Genomic DNA, 18,965 nt, shown 5'->3' with positions numbered 1-18,965 from the left:
CCAAACAAATGGGCCTTAAAAAGGTCAACAACCAAAGAAGACTTTTGGGAATGCACTTTGTTTTGAATATGTTTTCAGCTGACCTGACTGTTCTGTTGGGAAATATTGGATTGTTTCCTATTGTTTATTCCTTCATGTGCATTCATGTCCTGATGGGAATAATATCCCATAACAAAATTGACTGGATGATAGTTTTGCTTTCAAAAGTCAGTGAAGACAAAAGGAACAAAGCCACAATCAATTGAAAAAAGAAAACCAGCACAGAATAACTCAGGGAATGTGTTTGCTTTGTGGTCCATATTTGAAGCTGACCTTGTGTTGGAATGTTTGGATTTCTTGTTTAATATTGTTGATCCATTCAACAATGGCGTGGCGACTGGGGAAGCTCTGGAGGCTCGGCCGGGCGCTGCTGCTGCTGGACCGGCGGCAGCGGAGGCGGGTCTGGAAGCTGCGGCAGCTGAGGCGGGTCTGGAAGATGCGGCAGCTGAGGTGGGTCTGGAAGCTCTGGTGACTGGAGAAACTCTGACAGTCCCAGAAATTCAGGTAGTGGGGGCTCTGGAAAACTGGCGGTATCTGGAAGGGCTCCGGTGGGTCGAGGAACATGCACAGTCCTGGGAACTCCAGTAGCTCTGGCAGGGCTGGGCATGGAGCGGGATGTGGGTACAGTGGGGGTTCGAACCACTCTGGGGACTCTGGTGGTTCGAGCCATACAGGCAGTAGGGGCCACTCCAGCGGTTCTGACCGTTCCGGTGACTCTGGGGGTTGCAGACACTGTGGAGGCTCTGGTTCCGGTTCCGGTTCCGGCCCACGGTTCCGGCGGCTCGGGAAACAGGACGGGAACCTCAGCCGGGACGTCGTTGTCAGCGTGCTGAGGCTTGGGAAACTGGGGTAGAACCTCAGCAGGGACGGAAGCGTCGGCGCACTGAGGCTCGGGGACCAGGGCCAGGAGCTCAGCAGGGACGTCCTCATCAGTGCTCTGAGGCTCGGGATCCTGGACAGAGACCTCTGTCTCTGTCCAGGATCCCAGAGCTTGGGAAAAGCTCGGAGGTGGAGACTTGGGAGACCTGGGAAACTTAGCTGGGGCCTTAGTGGGGACATCACAGTCGACGCACCGAGGCCTGGGAACCTGGACGGGTGCCTCAGCGGGGACGTCATCGTCGACGCACTGAGGCTCCAGGATCCAGGGCGGTACCTCAACGGGGACGGCCACGTCGGCACACTGAGGGTATAGGATCCCGGGGAAAATCTCAGCGGGGACGACCACGTCGGCACACTGAGGAGCTCGGATCCTCAGAATTAGCCGTTAGCAGCTCCAGTTTGCAGTGAACCCAGGGATGTCCAGACATCTGAAACTGGATCACTGTGACCCTGAAGAAAAGGCCTACAAATATGAGGATTGTCAGGCAAATTCTGCAGTGTCTTTTCCCACTGATTTCCAAGTGCATTTGTGGTTTGGTGCCTTAGGAAGTTCAGTCTGTTTCAAACCAGTGTGTTGTCTGTAGTGAATCTGGACCACCAGTACTGTGTTCTAGTTATAGTCCAGTCTGTTACCTCGTCTGGTCTGTGCTGAGTCTTAGACTGAGCTGGTTTCCACAGTCTGGAGTGGATTTCTTTGTATCAGTGTTTCCCACTGATATTGTATTGCATGTTTATTGTTGGACTCATTTCTGTTGTTCAGCTTAAGGATCTCCTGCTAATTGGAATGAAAAGCTCCAAAATGATTGGATGTCAAAATAACCGAAGTTTCATGTGATCCATCAGAGTGGGACACAGTTCATTGGCCTGACATTTAGAGGCTTAGATGGGAAACAAATCCAGATGTGATTGTGTAAATGTTTGTTCAGTGGCAGTATATATAAGTACTGGAAGAAAAAACCTCCAGCAGAACCGGGCTCAGTTTGGGCGGCCATCTGCCTCGACCGGTTGGGGTGAGTGGATAGAGCAGAGAGAAAAGAACAGCAACAATAAACAACAAATAGACACTGCAGGTTGGTGGGGCCAGTAACCGCACATCAGTGATATACAGCTCCAGGACCAGGGACACCTGCAGAAGGTACAGAGAGAACAGAGAGAGAGGGAGAGAGCACAAACTAGGGGAGAGAGAGAGCACAAGGTTAGCGACATTCAATAGTCGAATATACACGAGATGGGAGGAGAGGAAGAGAGGGAAAGGGAGGGGAGGGTAGGGGAGCTTGATAGCTAAAGGCTCTGCCTCCCATTCTGCTTTTAGAAACTCTGGGAACCACAAGTAGACCTGCACTCTGAGAGCGAAGTGGTCTATTGGGATAATATGGTACTATGAGGTCTTTAAGGTATGAAGGAGCTTGATCATGAAGGGATTTGTATGTGAGAAGAAGGATTTTAAATTCTATTCTGTATTTCACAGGGAGCCAATGAAGAGAAGCTAATACAGGAGAAATATGATCTCTCTTGCTAGTCCCTGTCAGGAACATCAGTTTATTCTTTATATGTACTTTATATGCAAAAAATAAAATTGTTTTCCTTATAATTTGTCATTCACCCGTTCATCCTCGTATGTCTCTGTGTGGGTGACAGTTAATTTTGTATACAGTAAGTTTTCCTGCAGAAAATTGTTATGATCTCGGTGTGGCGTGTGATGAAGGAAGAGGTGAGGACCCAAGTGCAGGACACAAACTCATTTATTACCTGGATGTCCAGGATCAGGCACACAACAAATATCTCCGCTGCTCGGCAGGCAGGCAGACAGGGAAACCGAAGGAAAACAAAGGCTGTAGTCTGCATCACATACACACACTATGTGCTATACTCATCATCAATGTGCCGACAGGGAACAAAGGAACAGCCGGGGACATATATACAGAACTCAGGACACAGGTGAACGTAATCTAATGAATGAGCAACGAACACAAAGCTACCTGGAACTAACACCAACAGAACCGGAACACAGGAAACTGACCAAAATCAAAGACAAACAGGAAACAAGGCTCAGGACCTAACAGTACCCCCCCCCCAAAAAGGCCGGCTCCCAGACGGCCTAAAAGGTCCCATCACAATGTCCAGGGTGGTAGGGAGGGAACAGTGTCCACAATAAGGCCCTGACAGCGCAGAGTTCTGGGTTGCTCCAGGGATCAACCCCTGTGGTGAACAAGTTCCGAAGCCGTTCCAGTAGACGGCCTCGCATGCAGTCGTGGTTCTGAAGCCGTTCCAGCGGACGGCCTCGCAGGCAGATGTAGGTCCGAAGCCGTTCCGGTGGACGGCCTCTCAGACGGGTGAGGATCCGAAGCTGTTCGGGATGACGGCCTCACCGGCAGGCATGGGTCCGAAGCTGTTCCGGAGGACGGCCTCACAGGCAGGCATGGGTTGGAGGTCCCTCAGGAGGAGGACCTCTCCGGCGAACGAAGGTCTGGGGTCGTTCGGGAGGACGAGACGAGGACGAGACGAGGACGAGAGGCCGGGAATCCCAGACCGCCCCGAAGAGGCAGGACCGGGGGCGACACTGGCTCTGGATCCGCAGCATGGGACTCTGGGAAGCCTGGCGGTGGCCCCGAGCTTTCTGGGAAGCCTGGCGGCTGAGGCGGACCTGGAAGCTCTGGCAGCTGAGGCGGACCTGGAATCTCTGGTTGCTGCCTCTACGGCAGCGGCGGTGGCGGCAACTCTGGGAACTCTGGTTGCTGCCGCTGCTGCAGAGACCTCAGCGGGGACGTCCTCGTCAGCGCACTGAGGCTCTGGCTTCTGCCTCTTACGGCGGCGGCGACGCCGACAAGACATCCGGGTTGGAGGTTCAGGTGGATGGGCAGCAGCTATGGGAGCCAAATCCCAGGGAGCCAGTGGCTTTGCCTTCAACTCCCGCCAGATGATATGCGCCTCTGCCGGCGTCAGCGACTGTGGAACTGGTGTTGAAGGCTGGACGATCTGCGTCGAGTGTCATGGCGGAAAGCCGGAGGGGGTGCCTCGGCAGGAACATGATCGTCTGGCCCCTGAGGTTCCGGCTCCTGCCTCTCAGGATGGCGATGCTGAGGCAGCCGGACTGGAAATTCTGGCGGTTGAGAGACACTGATTACTTATTATTGTCTTTTAAGAATTTTCATTGAGTGATGGCCTTGTGCTGGATAAATAAAGTGCACATGCACATGGGTGATGTGATACACAGTCCTGCCAGTGGTTTAAAGGTGTAGTAACACACCAAGAAACACAGCTAGGCACCAACATTACAAACTTCAAAATGTAAAAACAAAATTAGCATTGAAATTAAGACACTGCAAAGATACACACAGCGTGTTGTGGTGAGAAACACTGAAAGCAAACACTGTGTTTGTAATAAAACTCCAGAGAGTTCTTCTTTAACAATGTGAGAGTAAAACAAGCCATGCTTGTGTAAAACCTGTAACATACCTCCAGACAGGTCGAAGCACTTCTTCTCCCCATGCTGGTTCTGAAGATGTGCTGGTTACCAAAACACTTTTTAGTCTACCCCTGCAGATGGCGAGGGTTGTCCTCAATTACTTTTTCTTCCACGTAGTTTTGGGTTTTGGAGTTTTTCTACTGCTGTTGCATCACAAGTTAGGACACTGATTTATATTACATTTGTCTGTTTCTGTTAAACTGGATTTAGAAAAATAAACATGTCAGAAGAAGTAAAATGAAGTAAGAAGGATAAAAGAGAAAAAGTGATTTGTGACCTTTACAGTGTGTTAGTGACATAATCCTCCGTAATGGTAGTCTGCTGCCTCTGTGCCCCCCTCCACCACTGAGGAAAGTGACGGATAGAATTACTTTTTAGTTTGAAACTTTTTACAGTTTTTGTTGTTTTTGGATGAGTCTGAAGCTGGAAGTTGAAGGTGTGATGTTGAATGTTGTCTGTGGTTATGCCCCACAGGTAGGATGTGAGTTAGAAGAGAAGGAGAAATTCTGGAGGGAGATGGATGAGGTGATCCAGGGTATCCCTAGTGGTGAGAGAGTGGTGATTGGGGCTGACTTCAACGGACATGTTGGTGAGGGAAACAGAGGTGACGAGGAAGTGATGGGTAAGTTTGGTATGCAGGACAGGAATGCAGAAGGACAGATGGTGGTAGAGTTCTCAAAAAGGATGGAAATGGCTGTAGTGCACACATTTTTCCAGAAAAGGGAGGAGCATAGGGTGACATATAAGAGTGGAGGCAGGAGCACACAAGTTGATTACGTCTTGTGCAGTCGTTTCAACCTGAAAGAGATCAGTGACAGCAAAGTAGTGGCTGGGGAGAGTGTAGCCAGTCAGCATAGGATGGTGGTATGTAGGATGACTCTGGTGGTGAGGAAGATGAAGAGGACAAGGGCACAGATTCCAGTTTGTTCATGTCCATGATGAACCTTCCACACGAACAAAAGTTAGTTATGGAGTTCCACAAGGTTCTGTGCTAGGACCGATTCTGTTCACCCTGTACATGCTTCCTTTAGGATATATCATTAGGAAGCACTCTATTAATTACCACTGCTATGCGGATGACACTCAGTTATATCTATCTATTAAACCTGTTAACACAAACCAGTTAACCAGACTTGAAGCCCGTCTAACTGACATAAAGGCCTGGATGACCAGTAACTTTTTACTTTTAAACTCAGAGAAAACAGAAGTCATTATATTTGGGCCTAAAAATCTCAGAAATAACTTTTCTAAAATTATAGCTACTCTAGATGGCATAGCCCTGGCCTCCAGCACTACTGTAAAAAACCTTGGAGTTATTTTTGACCAGGACATGTCCTTTAACTCACACATAAAACAAATTTCTAGAACTGCATTCTTTCACCTGCGCAACATTTCCAAAATTAGGAACATCCTGTCTCAAAATGATGCAGAAAAACTAGTCCATGCATTTGTTTCCTCAAGGCTAGATTACTGTAACTCATTACTATCTGGATGTCCTAATATCTTAATTAAAAGCCTCCAATTAATCCAGAATGCCGCAGCCAGAGTCCTGACAGGAACTAGCAAGAGAGATCATATTTCTCCTATATTGGCTTCTCTTCATTGGCTCCCTGTAAAATACAGAATAGAATTTAAAATCCTTCTTCTCACATACAAATCCCTTCATAATCAAGCTCCTTCATACCTTAAAGACCTCATATTACCATATTATCCCAATAGACCACTTCGCTCTCAGAGTGCAGGCCTACTTGTGGTTCCCAGAGTTCTCAAAAGCAGAATGGGAGGTAGAGCCTTTAGCTATCAAGCTCCTCTCCTGTGGAACCAGCTCTCAGCCTGGGTTCAGGAGGCAGACACTCTCTGTACTTTTAAGGCTAGACTTAAAACCTTCCTCTTTGACAAAGCATATAGTTAGGGCTGGCTTCCCTTCCCCTCCTCTCTCTTCTCTCCTCCCACCTCATGTATATTCCACCATTGAATGTCACTAACCTTGTGCTCTCTCTCTCCCCTAGTTTGTGCTCTCTCCCTCTCTCTCTGTTCTCTGTGTACCTTCTGCAGGTGTCCCTGGTCCTGGAGCTGTTTATCGCTGATGTGCAGTTACTGGCCCCACCACCTTGCAGTGTCTATTTGTTGTTTATTGTTGCTGTTCTTTTCTCTCTGCTCTATCCACTCACCCCAACTGGTCGAGGCAGATGGCCGCCCAAACTGAGCCCGGTTCTGCTGGAGGTTTTTTTCTTCCGTTAAAGGGAGTTTTTTCCTCTCCACTGTCGCCAAGTGCTTGCTCATAAGGGAATTGTTGGGTTTTTAGTTTTAGTTTTTGTAAAGTGCCTTGAGATGATTTGTATTGTGATTTGGCGCTATACAAATAAAATTGAATTGAATTGAATTGAACAAGGGCAGAGCAGAGGACCAAGTGGTGGAAGTTGAAAAACGGTGTATAATTATATAATTAGTTAATATAATAATCAGAAGTGTATTGTATGTGTGTATAGTGTATATCAGAAGTATTTCACACATATGCATTAGTGTGATATGTGTTATTCTGCAACATGAATACTTTTGCTTTTGATACTTCAAGTAGATTTGGATGCTGATGCTTTTATTCTTTTATTTAAGTAACTGTTTGAATACAGTACTTATAACAGTGTATTCTTACACGGTGGTATTTATACTTTTACAGAAGGATCTGAGGACTTCCAGTGTAGATTTAAAGTATGTTCAAAACTCCCACAAGGCATATCACCATAAAAAAGGGGAATTACTAAAATAAACACTGTATATACATTTAAAAAGGAAAATTAAAATGTACTTTTTAAAATTTATCTCCCATCTACGGGAACCTGTTTTAGGTTGACGCTGTTTCTGTCGGACCGTGAACAAAGACGGACCTCATATGCTAAAAAAAATAATCCTCCCTGAAGCCAAGTCTGATGAAATACACAACAAGCTCACTTCAAAGGACATTTTACTGCAAAAACTCAAAATGAAGTTTCGAGGGAAAGTCATCGACGTCACCTGTTTGAACAACTTCAGCCGTAGGTCGATTTGCTTTATAAGAAACTAAATATTAAAACTAATATTAGTTAATTAACAGGCTCTGCGAAACAACTAATTGGTTTCAGTTTATCAGTCAGTTTTCATCTGATTAAATATCTAAACAAAAATGCCAAATATTTGTAAGTTTCCTCTCCTTTGGGAGGATTTGCTTTTGCTGTATCATAATAAGAACTGAAAGTGTTCAGCTTTGTCTATGTAAAACAACGATGATACGAATAAACTGGGTAAATAAAATGAACCTGTAGTTAATTGTTGTCTTGTAAAGTTAGCTGCTTGGTTTTTTTATGTCCTATCATGTTGAACCTTGACTCAGCCCACATAAAAACAAAGTAATGGTGGCCTGTCGCATGTTTTAAAAACGAGTATGATGTTTTGATATATTAAGATAAGTTACGTCTGGGTGAAAGTCTTTAAACAATTTCTCCCTCTGCCTTTCTTATTTTCCCTTCCAGTCATATTACTGTCCTTTTAAACAAATTCAAATACTTACAAGCAGTAAGTTATTGTTCATTTCTAATAGACCTTGGATCTTGAGAATTTGCTTAATTTACAGTTCTAACAGGTGTAATGAAGCTTAAATTAATGAGTTGTATTTGTTCTTATCTGGGAATGATGATTGGTATAATAATGCTTAAAATCCTGTACAAAGCAAAATCACACATTTGCTGCTCCATCTCAGATTTTAACACTTGGTGCATTTCTCTGTTTTATATCATTGAACTGTGAATATCTTTGGGCTTGAAACTTGAAAATGACAGTTGAAGTTGTCAGACTTATTACATGTTTATTCCTAGTGATGGGTCACCTGATTATGAAAAATGAACTTAGTTACAGCCTTGCACTTATATGTAATTTGACGTAGTGTCTATCTATAACTGAAAGTGCATTGAATTAAAACAAAGTGTGTTTTTTATAAGCTGATGTTAAATCTGTCCTGGTTAATACTTCCCTCTTCCTTGTTCTCACCAGGAGTCATCACCACCATCTCCAAGCTCACAAAGGTGTGCGTCCTGCGACTGACTCCAACCAACCTGTTCTTTGTTCTCTCTGGTAAAGTGACCAATGGAGGGGTCAGCATGTGGTGTGAACTGCCACAGGTAATATGCTTCACCTGGTGGAAAATAACTAAATAACTACAGTCACTGGATAAAGACAACATGGATACCGATTAGGAAAGACTTTGTAAAGACACAAGAAATGTTCTGACAGGAAAGTGGTGGTGATAAGGAGACAAATTTAAGATGCCTGAGATAGATTAGATATTAATCCTTATGTCTATGTTTGTCAGTCCAGAAAGGAAAATAGTGAAAGGCACTTCTATCTCACTGTCATGCCTTCAAGTCTCTTTTTTGTCCAGTTTACTATCAAACCAACCAACAGATCTTCACATCATTTTTTAAGCTAAATCTCAGACATTAAATTTCAAAACTAACTGAAATGATTAATCAATGGTTAAAGTAGTCACTAAATAACTTTCTGTAACTCAATCTACAATAGTGTGAACTTTTTTTCAGTTTTTATTTCTATTTGTAAAAAGTAGGTAAAATGTCAAGTGTCAGTGCATGGCTCAGCATCATCAGGTATCTTTGTGATTCGGGTGAAGTATCCCTTTGTTAGTCCAGCTGATCGTGTTATTGTGTCCTTCTGCCCTGCAGGCCAACTTCTTTGATGAGTACCAGATGGAGGGGGTATCCGCTGAGGACAATGACATTTGTCTGGAAGTCACTCCAGAGAACTTTTCCAGAGCCCTGAAGACGGTCCAGAACGCCAAGGCTGTCAAAATTAAACTGACCAAGAAACACTGTCCCTGCCTCACTATTGTCGCAGAGCTGGTGAGACTGTAAAAAATACCTCTTAAAAATTCAGCTGAAGCATGCAAAAAGTTGGGTGCGCATTAAAAATTGTACTTGGGAAAAATGAAAGAATGTTACTTTTTTGTAGGAAAGTTTGACTGAAGACTGTCCTGTTACATCTTCATGTGACTTTATTTCTGGTGTTTATATATGTTCATTTTTATTTATCATTAATTCTGCTGATGATATATTACTGTTTTCTTTTTTCTTTACATCTTATTTAAACTTGCAGTAACTTTTTTGACTATTCTAGGGCAGCAGAGAGAAACTGTGATATGTCATCTTTTAGGCTGATATGGAAAAAATGTGAAAACAACGGGAATGTGTAAAAGTTCTCAGGGAACTGTGTGATGGTTCTGCAGCTTCTTGCAGCTTTACAGTAATCAATAATAAGTTTCAGCTTGTTTAATTGTCTAGACTATAACTTTACTGTTTGGTTCACTTCCCCTGCTTTCATAGTGATGTTTTCAGCTGTAGAAGATGTTTTCAGCGGAAAAGAAGCTTGTGTTCAGCCCCTGCTCAGCAGTCAACAGCAGACACTATGAGAGATGAGCTGGAGATTGTGGTGGAGCATTTAGCAGCTAAAGACAAAAGCGAAAACAGAGCTAAAAAATGAATATTGGTCTTGCAATCATCAGGCAGACTCAAGCACCACCTCAAATAAATTATGTTTCTCCCCAACTACTGTATGTGCAAATAAGCAACTAAAAAACTCAGAAGACGATGAAGTGAAAATGTTGTGTTCATTTCTCATCTGACCAACCCACATCTGTTATTGCAGGTTTAAATCTTATAACAGTGCAAAGCTTTAGGTCAGAGAATCTTAACCAAGTGACGTCCTCCTTTTTTCTGTATAGCTGACGCTGTCCAGCTTCAGTCGAGTTGTTACTCATGATGTTCCAGTTGACGTCATCCCCCGGAGGCTCTGGCATGAATTCAAAGAACCGAGCATGCCAGACTTTGATGTAAGTGCACAGTGATGAAATACATTTCCAACATTTCCATTTTTGCACTTTGACTCTTTAAAGATGAACTAATGACAGAGCATAATGTTCCTCTAAAATTGCAGATGACTATAAAATTTACAGTACCAGCAGGTGCTGAGTCACCTTTTTTCTCTTTTTGTTTCTCTTTGCAGGTGAGTATCTACCTGCCTCCTCTGAAAACCATGAAGAATGTTGTGGATAGAATGAAGAACCTCTCAAATTTCCTGGTAGGATCACTTTCTCTCTTCTTTAAGTTAAGAAGTGGTACAATTCAGGGTGATTTCAGGGTGATCCTTCTTAATTAAAAAGAAAAAGATTTAAGAGTACTAACATGGTCTCAAACAGGGCAGAAGCCTTAAGTACAGTTAAACTCATATAACATGGTGAAGTGTTATTTGTTAAGGGAAAGATTGGAAATTTAAAAAATGTGCGTGTGCGTGTGTCAGGTAATTGAAGCTAATCTGAATGGCGAGATGAACCTGAAGATTGAGACAGATCTGGTTTCTGTCACCACTCACTTCAAAGACCTGGGAAATCCTCCATGGGGTAAAAACAACATGACTCTCTTATACATATTTGTTCAAGGTATCAGCAGCCAGTAGGGATGGTAACGTCAGTTTATGTGACGTCATCTCACTGGAAGCATCTTATTTGTGACTTTATCCAATGTCAGTATGACATAAAATGTTAATTTTGTCCAGTACTTTGATTTATGACCAAATTATTGCAAATGCTAATATGCTACAACCAGATGATAAGTAGTATTTAGCTCAAAGCACAGCTGGGCTTAAGTACAGCATTACAAAGCTGCTAGCATGGCTATCGACTCTAAACTGAATGACTGCTATTCTGCCATTTTAAATATCATTTAATACAATCGCAACCAAATATGAATAATGACCCACTTCTGTAGAAAACAGTGAGAAAGGACAGCTTATTCCCAAAACTTCCTGATATGAAAAATCCTAGAACACCCAGGATGCCTTGCACCTGGTGCATCCCAAATGTTATGTCCACTGTATTTACATTTAACGGCAACATGATGAGAGACGCTCAAAGATGCTGCTGATCATTGATGAACATTTTAGTTGAGTTTACAAAGAGCTCTTCACATTGATAGCACTGAAAAAAGTTTACTGTTATGCACTAAAGAAAACACCACATATCTGAAATACAGGAAGCTAGTTTAAAATCAGCAAAGTCTCCCTTTAAAGATCATAGTTTTACAATTGAAATCTAAAAAAAAGTTGTGGGAAGTGCTCTCATGACATCATTTTAGCTGTTATCTGGACAGACTGCAAATAGTTTATTCTACAAGATGTTGGTAATCTGGCAATGAAATAAGTTTGGCTCTGTGTGACAGCTCTGCAGTCACTGAATTGAACACATAAAGCCAAATGCAACAATCATTCTCTCGTGCTTATTAGAGACCCGCCCTCTGGTTGTGTTCCCAATCTTGTGTTTAACAGGCTGGTAGTTCAGATCCCAGTGAGGAAGCTTTTGTTTATTAGTGTAACTTAATATTATGTTTATCTTAGCAGCAGCGGCTCCAAGCACTCATACATTTCATTTAGAAGTGTATGAGTATTGTTTGTTTTGAATGAAGGAAACATTTAGATGTTTTTCTTTTCTTTTTTCTTCATGATTTAACTTTTTGTCTTTTTTAAAAGATTATTTTTATGCTTTGTGTTTTGTCTTATCTTTCAGAAGGTTTTTGTTTCAAGATTACAGGATAAATGTACTAGACAAGTTTTTTTCTCAGCTGGAGGATATGCTCACAGTGGTTCATGACATTATTACTCCTCCTCCACTGACCTCCCTGCCTGCCTCCTGTCCATTCAGGTGATTATGCCTCCCAGGGCAGCACTTTGTCTCAAAACAGGGACTCAGAGACCATGGCTGAGGCCAGAGTTGACATCAAGAAGCTGCAACAGTTCCTCATGGGGCAGCAGGTCAACCCCAGCAAGGCAATGTGCAGTAAGTCAACCAAAAGTCTGACACATGGTGGCTGCAGCCACAGTGGAATTATTCAGACTTCATAAAGTCAGCACTGAAACAGTAGAAAGTTTGAAGCTATGTGGATTTGATATGACATGATCTTACAGCTACCATTGTTTTGTAGATTCACATTTTACACGCAGGGTAAGATATAAAATCAAAGAAAAAACAGTTTAGATTCTTCTGTCCTTTTCTTTCTTTCATCAGTTTATTAATGTTTCACATTAATAATCAAATGGAACAATCAATTGTTGACATTTTGTCTCAAACAATTACTCGATTAGCAGAAAAGTTGACAGTTATTCTTCTGTTGATCTACTACTCTCACACTAATATATATATATATATATATATATATATATATATACATACACACATACATTGTGTTCTTGTTCCGTCAGATATTGTCCATGAGAGGGTTCTCCACCTGATTCTGCTGCATGATGACATGACGCTGCAGTATTTTATCCCTGCTGTGGTATAGCCACTCTGCAGCCCACACATTTCTCCAGACTTTGGAGAGATCAGCTGCAGACCTATTTCAGGTGTGTCTCCCGCATAGCGAAGGACAAAACTCACTCGTCCGCAAGTCGGTCCTATGTGTTAATGAGAATCCAGCTGGGTCCCATCCTCAGTGAGGAAGGGCTCAAGAAGACTTTACCCACTTAGGTTTGGTGGAGATGCTGCTAAACACACATTTGAGTGTAAACAGTGACATCTGACATAGAAGAGAAAACAAGTCCCACAATAAATGTTTAACTTATTTTGCCTTAAAGGTGTTTGAAGTACTGATATTAGAATAAAATTACCCTGTTAATTCTTGTCCAGCTAATTTGCTTCTTTTTCATTTCATTTTGTGGAATTTTATATGAATCATGGATGAACTTAAATTGAATGACTGTGCTGGAAAAAGAGAACTGTTCCTGGTGTTCCTTTGTTTTTCATTGAGCTCCAGTTTTTTCAATGTGTTTAATTATGTTTCAAGTGAACTCACCTGTGAATGTGGTTAAACTACTCTAAAGTGATGTTGAGTGTATAGCTCCAAAAGAAACATGAAAGTCTTATGTGATAGTTATAAGCCAGAAAGTGGCTACATTTTTAAATTCACATTTCAGTTCAATTCAGTTTTATTTGTATAGCACCAAATCACAATACAATCATCTCAAGGCACTTTACAAAAAAGAAAAAAACCCAATAAATCCCTAATGAGCAAGCACTTGGTGACAGTGGAGAGGAAAAACTCCCTTTAACGGAAGAAAAAACCTCCAGCAGAACCGGGCTCAGTTTGGGCGGCCATCTGCCTCGACCGGTTGGGGTGAGTGGATAGAGCAGAGAGAAAAGAACAGCAACAATAAACAACAAATAGACACTGCAAGGTTGGTGGGACCAGTAACTGCACATCAGCACTATACAGCTCCAGGACCAGGGACACCTGCAGAAGAGAGAACAGAGAGAGAGGGAGAGAGCACAAACTAGGGGAGAGAGAGAGCACAAGGTTAGTGACATTCAATGGTGGAATATACATGTGAGGAAGGGAAGGGAAGGGAAGGGAGCTCAGTGCACCGATGGTCCTCGCGCAGTCTAGGCCTATAGCAGAGGGATGGTTCAGGGTTACCTGAAGCCAGCCCTAACTATATGCTTTGTCAAAGAGGAAGGTTTTAAGTCTAGCCTTAAAAGTACAGAGAGTGTCTGCCTCCTGAACCCAGGCTGGGAGCTGGTTCCACAGGAGAGGAGCTTGATAGTTAAAGGCTCTGCCTCCCAGTCTGCTTTTGCAAACTCTGGGAACCACAAGTAGAGCGAAGTGGTCTATTGGGATAATAAGGTACTATGAGGTCAAGGTATGAAGGAGCTTGATCAAGGGATTTGTATGTGAGAAGAAGGATTTTAAATTCTATTCTGTATTTTACAGGGAGCCAATGAAGAGAAGCTAATATAGGAGAAATATGATCTCTCTTGCTAGTTCCTGTCAGGACTCTAGCTGCAGCATTCTGGATTAACTGGTTCTATTTCATCCTTTCTGACCACCAGACGGCGGTGCTGTAAGCACTGAATGTTCCCTTCGCGCACGCGCAGTTCGAGTATTTATACCAACAAAGTCACGTGTGACCCTGGATGACCCCCGGAGGTGATATATTCCGGCGTCATCCAAGGCTCTTTTCCTCTTTTCTTCTCGCGCGCGGTTCGCATGGTGGCCGATTGCTTCGCAAGCGCACATTCCTTACCAGTTGCTGGGAGCCCCGTGACCCGAGTGGTCGGAGAAGCGGATTCGCCCTTCAGGGGCTGCGACTGTGGATTCGGGATCTTCCCGTTGCTACATTACCCGCGAGGTAATAATTGTACGCCTTTTCGCTGTGGGTGCACCGCAGCAGCAAACGTTGTTTTCTGTTTGGAGTGCCGAATTTGTTGGTGACGGTGGCGTTCGCGCTCCCCTCTCCCATTGTTTCTTTTTCTCTCGGCACCGGACGCATTGTGTGTCCGCCTCGGTGAAAACACCGTGGTTGTTTTTCGTTAGTGCTATCGCAGTGCTGGTGGTGACGGTAGCGTCTCCGCTCCCCTCTCCCACTGCATGATTTGATTGCTCCGCCGCCATAGCGGTGTTTCGCTGGCCAATATCACAGACATTTACTTGTGTTTTCCGCTGCGGCTAAACCGCCGCAGTTGTTTTTCTTTGACGGCGCTACGCCTGTAGCCTCTGCTGGTGACGGCAGCGTTCGCGCTCCCCTCTTCCATTTCCTTTTGCTGCATCGTGTCTGCACTGCGGTTGGGACGATGTAGCTGGCTTCCTAACTACATAATAATATATATATATAAAAAAAAAGAAAGTCCTCTACTGGTGACGGGAGCGTTCGCGCTCCCCGCTCCCAGTTTCTGGCACTTGGATTATTCCCCTGGGCGGCGGTTGCGGCGTCAGGGGCGTACTGGCCATTTGGTACTGGGGCAGACAGCAAAAACTTCTCAGCATGGAGGGGGCTCACTGCTGTGTGACCTGTGGTGACAGGCTTCAACCGGACGATGGGCACAATCTCTGCCCGGCCTGCCTCGGCCCGAATCACCTGAGGGAAGGGTTGTCCGACAACCTGTGCATGAACTGCAGCTACTTGCCTCGGGCACAGAGAGTAGCCAGGTTGGCACTGCTGACACCGGGGGATGAGGGTGACCTCCCCCCCTCAGGACGAGTGGCGCTAGGGCCCCCTCGGCGGTCAAGGCGCCTGGCTGAGCCCACGGTGACAACGGCCCCCCCCTAGGAAGAGGACAAGGGTCGGACGTGGGCTTTCCTCGAGAGTTGACAGGCTGTCAGCAGAATTAGCGGAGATGAGATCTGTGTTCTTGACTCAACACGCAGACCCTCCAGCAACGGCGGCAGTTCCACCCTCTCCGCCTGGGCCCAGTTGGACCCCGGAGGAAGATGTCCTTTCATTGGCCGCCTCAGCTTCTCAGTTTACGGATGATGCTGAGGAAGGGCCCTCTCGGGCTTCAGGCACGAGTTCGGTATCCTCTGGTCACAGCTCGGCAAGTACCACAGGGGACACTTCGATGCAAGACCTCATGCGCGTGGCGCTGGGGTGCTTGAATATAGAGATCCCACAGCAGGTGGACCTGAACCCCCAGAGTGCCTTCTTCAGGCGTGGGCGGCCTTCTACGGCCTTTGTTGTTCCCCCTTCCAGAGAATATCTGGAGGAGCTACATACCTGCTGGAGGGACCCAAGAGCCAGGTCTCGGCTTTCAGCAGATGGTTGAGTCCTAGCATCCATGCACAACACAGCGGAGGCTGGCTTGGCACACATGCCAGCGGTAGAGCCAGCGGTAGTCTCCCTCTTTGTGACACCTGAGGAGGCCCTGCGCCCCACTGTCCGGTGCCCGGGGCCCCAATGCCAGGTCACGGACAACCTGGTGACAAGGGCCTATGATGCTGGTGCGCGTGCTGGCCGTCTGGGAAACTCACTGGTGCACTTGATGTTTGCCTTATCGGCCTCCTTGCCGGACACCACAGATGCGGCTTCCGCTACGTCATTCAGCGATGCAGCATTGCAGACTTTTGCCCTCTTAACCCGTGAGCTGGGTGGGATGATGTCGTTTCTTGTCCAGACTCGGCGTCAGATATGGCTGGCACAGTCGGCTCTGACTGAGCAGTGTCGCAATGTCCTCCGTAGTGTCCCTGTGGAACTGGGACACTTGTTTGGGTCAGCTGCATCGGCAGCGCTGGAGCGCACCATTCAGGCTTGGGAGACCAGACAGCAGTTGTCGAGCCTCAGTAGACCCATGGCGCCCCCACCCATATTCAGAGTTTGGACGGCAGCTCCTGGCTGCCGCGTAGGACCCACCATGCTACTGGTCCTTACCAGCATCAGCGGGCGCTGAGGGTGGGCAGGGGCTTTCAGGAGCAAGCCCATCCTGAGCCAGAACAACCTTGGGCCCAACGTCCTCCCCGTCGCCCCCCAAAGCCCCTAAGGGCCGTGGGGGCAGGGGATGAAACGTCCGGGCCGGCGGTCGGGAGCTTCACCCAACAGCATCTCAACTGTTGGGCTGCTCTCACTTCGGACCCATGGGTGGTTGCCACCTTGACTCATGGGTACAAGTTGCAGTTCCGACGCCGGCCCCCCGTTTCGAACCGGGTCAACATGACCATCATTGGAGACCTGGCAAAAGCCCTGGCGTTGGACCAGGAGCTTTCTGCCCTCCTCGCCAAAGGTGCGATCGAGGCTGGCAATTGGCAATTCCGGGTGCTCCCATTCGGACTGTTGCTTCCACCGCGGGTGTTCACTCGGTGTGTGAAAGCGGCTCTTGCTCCCTTGCAAGCCCGGGGGGTCAGGCTGTTACCATACCTGGACGATTGGCTGGTCTGCGCCAAATCCCAGGCTCAGGCCACTCGGGACATGGCTCGTCTGTTGTCCCACGTGGCCAGGTTAGGCTTGCGGGTCAATCCGGACAAGAGCTGTCTGATCCCCTCTGTCGGTGACCTTCATCGGGATGTCCTTGGACGCAGTCTCCATGATGGTTCGCCCAACCCTGACTCGGGTGGGCGACATTCTTCGCCTGCTCCGCCACTTCAGACGGGGCAGGTCACTGCCCTACATCATTTTTCTTCGTCTTCTGGGCAAGCTAACCTCTGTCTCGCAGGTTGTTCCTCTGGGCCTGCTGTACATATGCCCCCTTCAGAGATGGCTGAACGGCTTCCACCTGGATGCAGAGTGCCACAGGCGTCAGAGGCTCCGGGTATCAGGGCGGTGCCCTAGCTCCACGTCCAGGGGGGTCCCCATGGGCATTGTAGTGTCGCAGAGAGAAGTTGTCTCTACGGACTCTTGCCCCGCAGGATGGGGAGCAGGGTGGCAACACAGGACGGCACAGGGGCAGTGGCCTGTCAGGGAATGCACCGACCACATCAATGGGTTGGAACTGCGGGTGGTGCATCGAGCCCTCGAGTACTTTCTGCCATGTCTAAGGGGAAGACACGTGCTTATTCGGTTGGACAATACCTCGACCGTCTATCATGTCAATCATCAAGGGGGGACCAGGTCGCCGCAGCTTCTGAAGGCGTCCTGGGACCTTTTGGTGTGGGCCACACCACGCCTGGCCAGCCTGCGGGCAATATACCTACCAGGAGAGAGGAACCAGCTCGCAGACTACCTCTCTCGGCAGGTGCTCCCTCCAGGGGAGTGGCGTCTCCACCCGGAGGTGGTACACAACATCTGGGGCCTCTATGGCAGGGCGGAGGTGGATCTGTTTGCCTCGCAGGAGTCGACGCACTGTCCTCTCTGGTTTTCCTTGATGGGGCCGACAGGCCCCCTGGGCCAGGATGCTCTAGCCCATCCCTGGCCCCGGGGTCAGCCGCTATCCCTTGTGGTTCCAACACTCCACAGGGTTCTTCGGGAGGGTCACAGACTGTTATTGGTGGCCCCCTTCTGGCCAGCGCGGCCATGGTTCCCACTGCTGTGCGAGCTCTGTCGCGGCAGGCCATGGTGCCTTCCGCACAGGGAAGACCTTCTGTCCCAGCTGGGAGGGAGGATCTGGCACCCCAATCCTCGACGTCTCCAGCTGTGGGTTTGGCCGCTGGGGGGTCCGAACTGCAGCGGACAGGTCTCTCGGACCCTGTCTGGCAGACCATCCTGAACGCGAGGGCACTGTCCACTCGCCAGCAGTATGAGAACAGGTGGAAGCTGTTCGCACAGTGGTGTGTTGAGCGTGCGGAGGATGGTCTGGCGGACAGGTCTCTCGGACCCTGTCTGGCAGACCATCCTGAACGCGAGGGCACTGTCCACTCGCCAGCAGTATGAGAACAGGTGGAAGCTGTTCGCACAGTGGTGTGTTGAGCGTGCGGAGGATTCGATATCTTGCCCAGTGGCCACGATCCTGGATTTCCTTCAATCCCTCCTGGAGAGGGGCCATTCCCCCTCTACCCTGAAAGTTTGTGGCTGCGATATCATGTCACCATGTTTGGGTGGGCCACAATACGGTGGGACGTCACACCCTGGTATCTCTTTTTCTGAAGGATGCCCGGCGCTTGTGCCCTCTGACAAGCCCACGTGCACCGGCATGGGACCTGCCGCTGGTACTTGAGGCCATGTGCAGGCCTCCTTTCGAGCCGTTGTCACAGGCAGAACTGAAGTGGGTATCTTGTGAAACTGCGTTTTTGCTGGCCATTACCTCTGCATAACGCGTCAGCGAGCTGCATGCCCTGTCTGTCAGTGACAC

At 46.9% G+C, this 18,965-nt stretch overlaps 1 protein-coding gene across 1 annotated transcript; it reads left to right on the top strand.

Moving 5' to 3' along the window:
* Positions 1–7,260: 7,260 nt before the first annotated feature.
* hus1 (HUS1 checkpoint clamp component) lies at positions 7,261–13,102 on the top strand. The gene is made up of 8 exons (XM_026292079.1): positions 7,261–7,416; positions 8,408–8,535; positions 9,094–9,270; positions 10,149–10,256; positions 10,430–10,504; positions 10,724–10,823; positions 12,120–12,254; positions 12,677–13,102. The coding sequence occupies exons 1-8, from the start codon at positions 7,275–7,277 to the stop codon at positions 12,757–12,759; spliced, it is 948 nt and encodes a 315-aa protein (XP_026147864.1). The 5' UTR covers positions 7,261–7,274; the 3' UTR covers positions 12,760–13,102.
* Positions 13,103–18,965: the final 5,863 nt, after the last annotated feature.

Source organism: Mastacembelus armatus, chromosome 20, assembly GCF_900324485.2.
Source record: "Mastacembelus armatus chromosome 20, fMasArm1.2, whole genome shotgun sequence".
NCBI classification, from domain to species: domain Eukaryota; kingdom Metazoa; phylum Chordata; class Actinopteri; order Synbranchiformes; family Mastacembelidae; genus Mastacembelus; species Mastacembelus armatus.
Note: the sequence above shows the minus strand (reverse complement) of the source record. Positions and strands in the feature narration are given on the sequence as shown.

Coding starts and splice junctions, on each gene's coding strand:
- hus1 (XM_026292079.1), top strand. CDS start 7,275: ATGCTAAAAAAAATAATCCTCCCTGAAGCCAAGTCTGATGAAATACAC. Junction 9,271..10,148: donor TCACTATTGTCGCAGAGCTG/GTGAGACTGTAA, acceptor TTTTCTGTATAG/CTGACGCTGTCCAGCTTCAG. Junction 10,257..10,429: donor CGAGCATGCCAGACTTTGAT/GTAAGTGCACAG, acceptor TTCTCTTTGCAG/GTGAGTATCTACCTGCCTCC.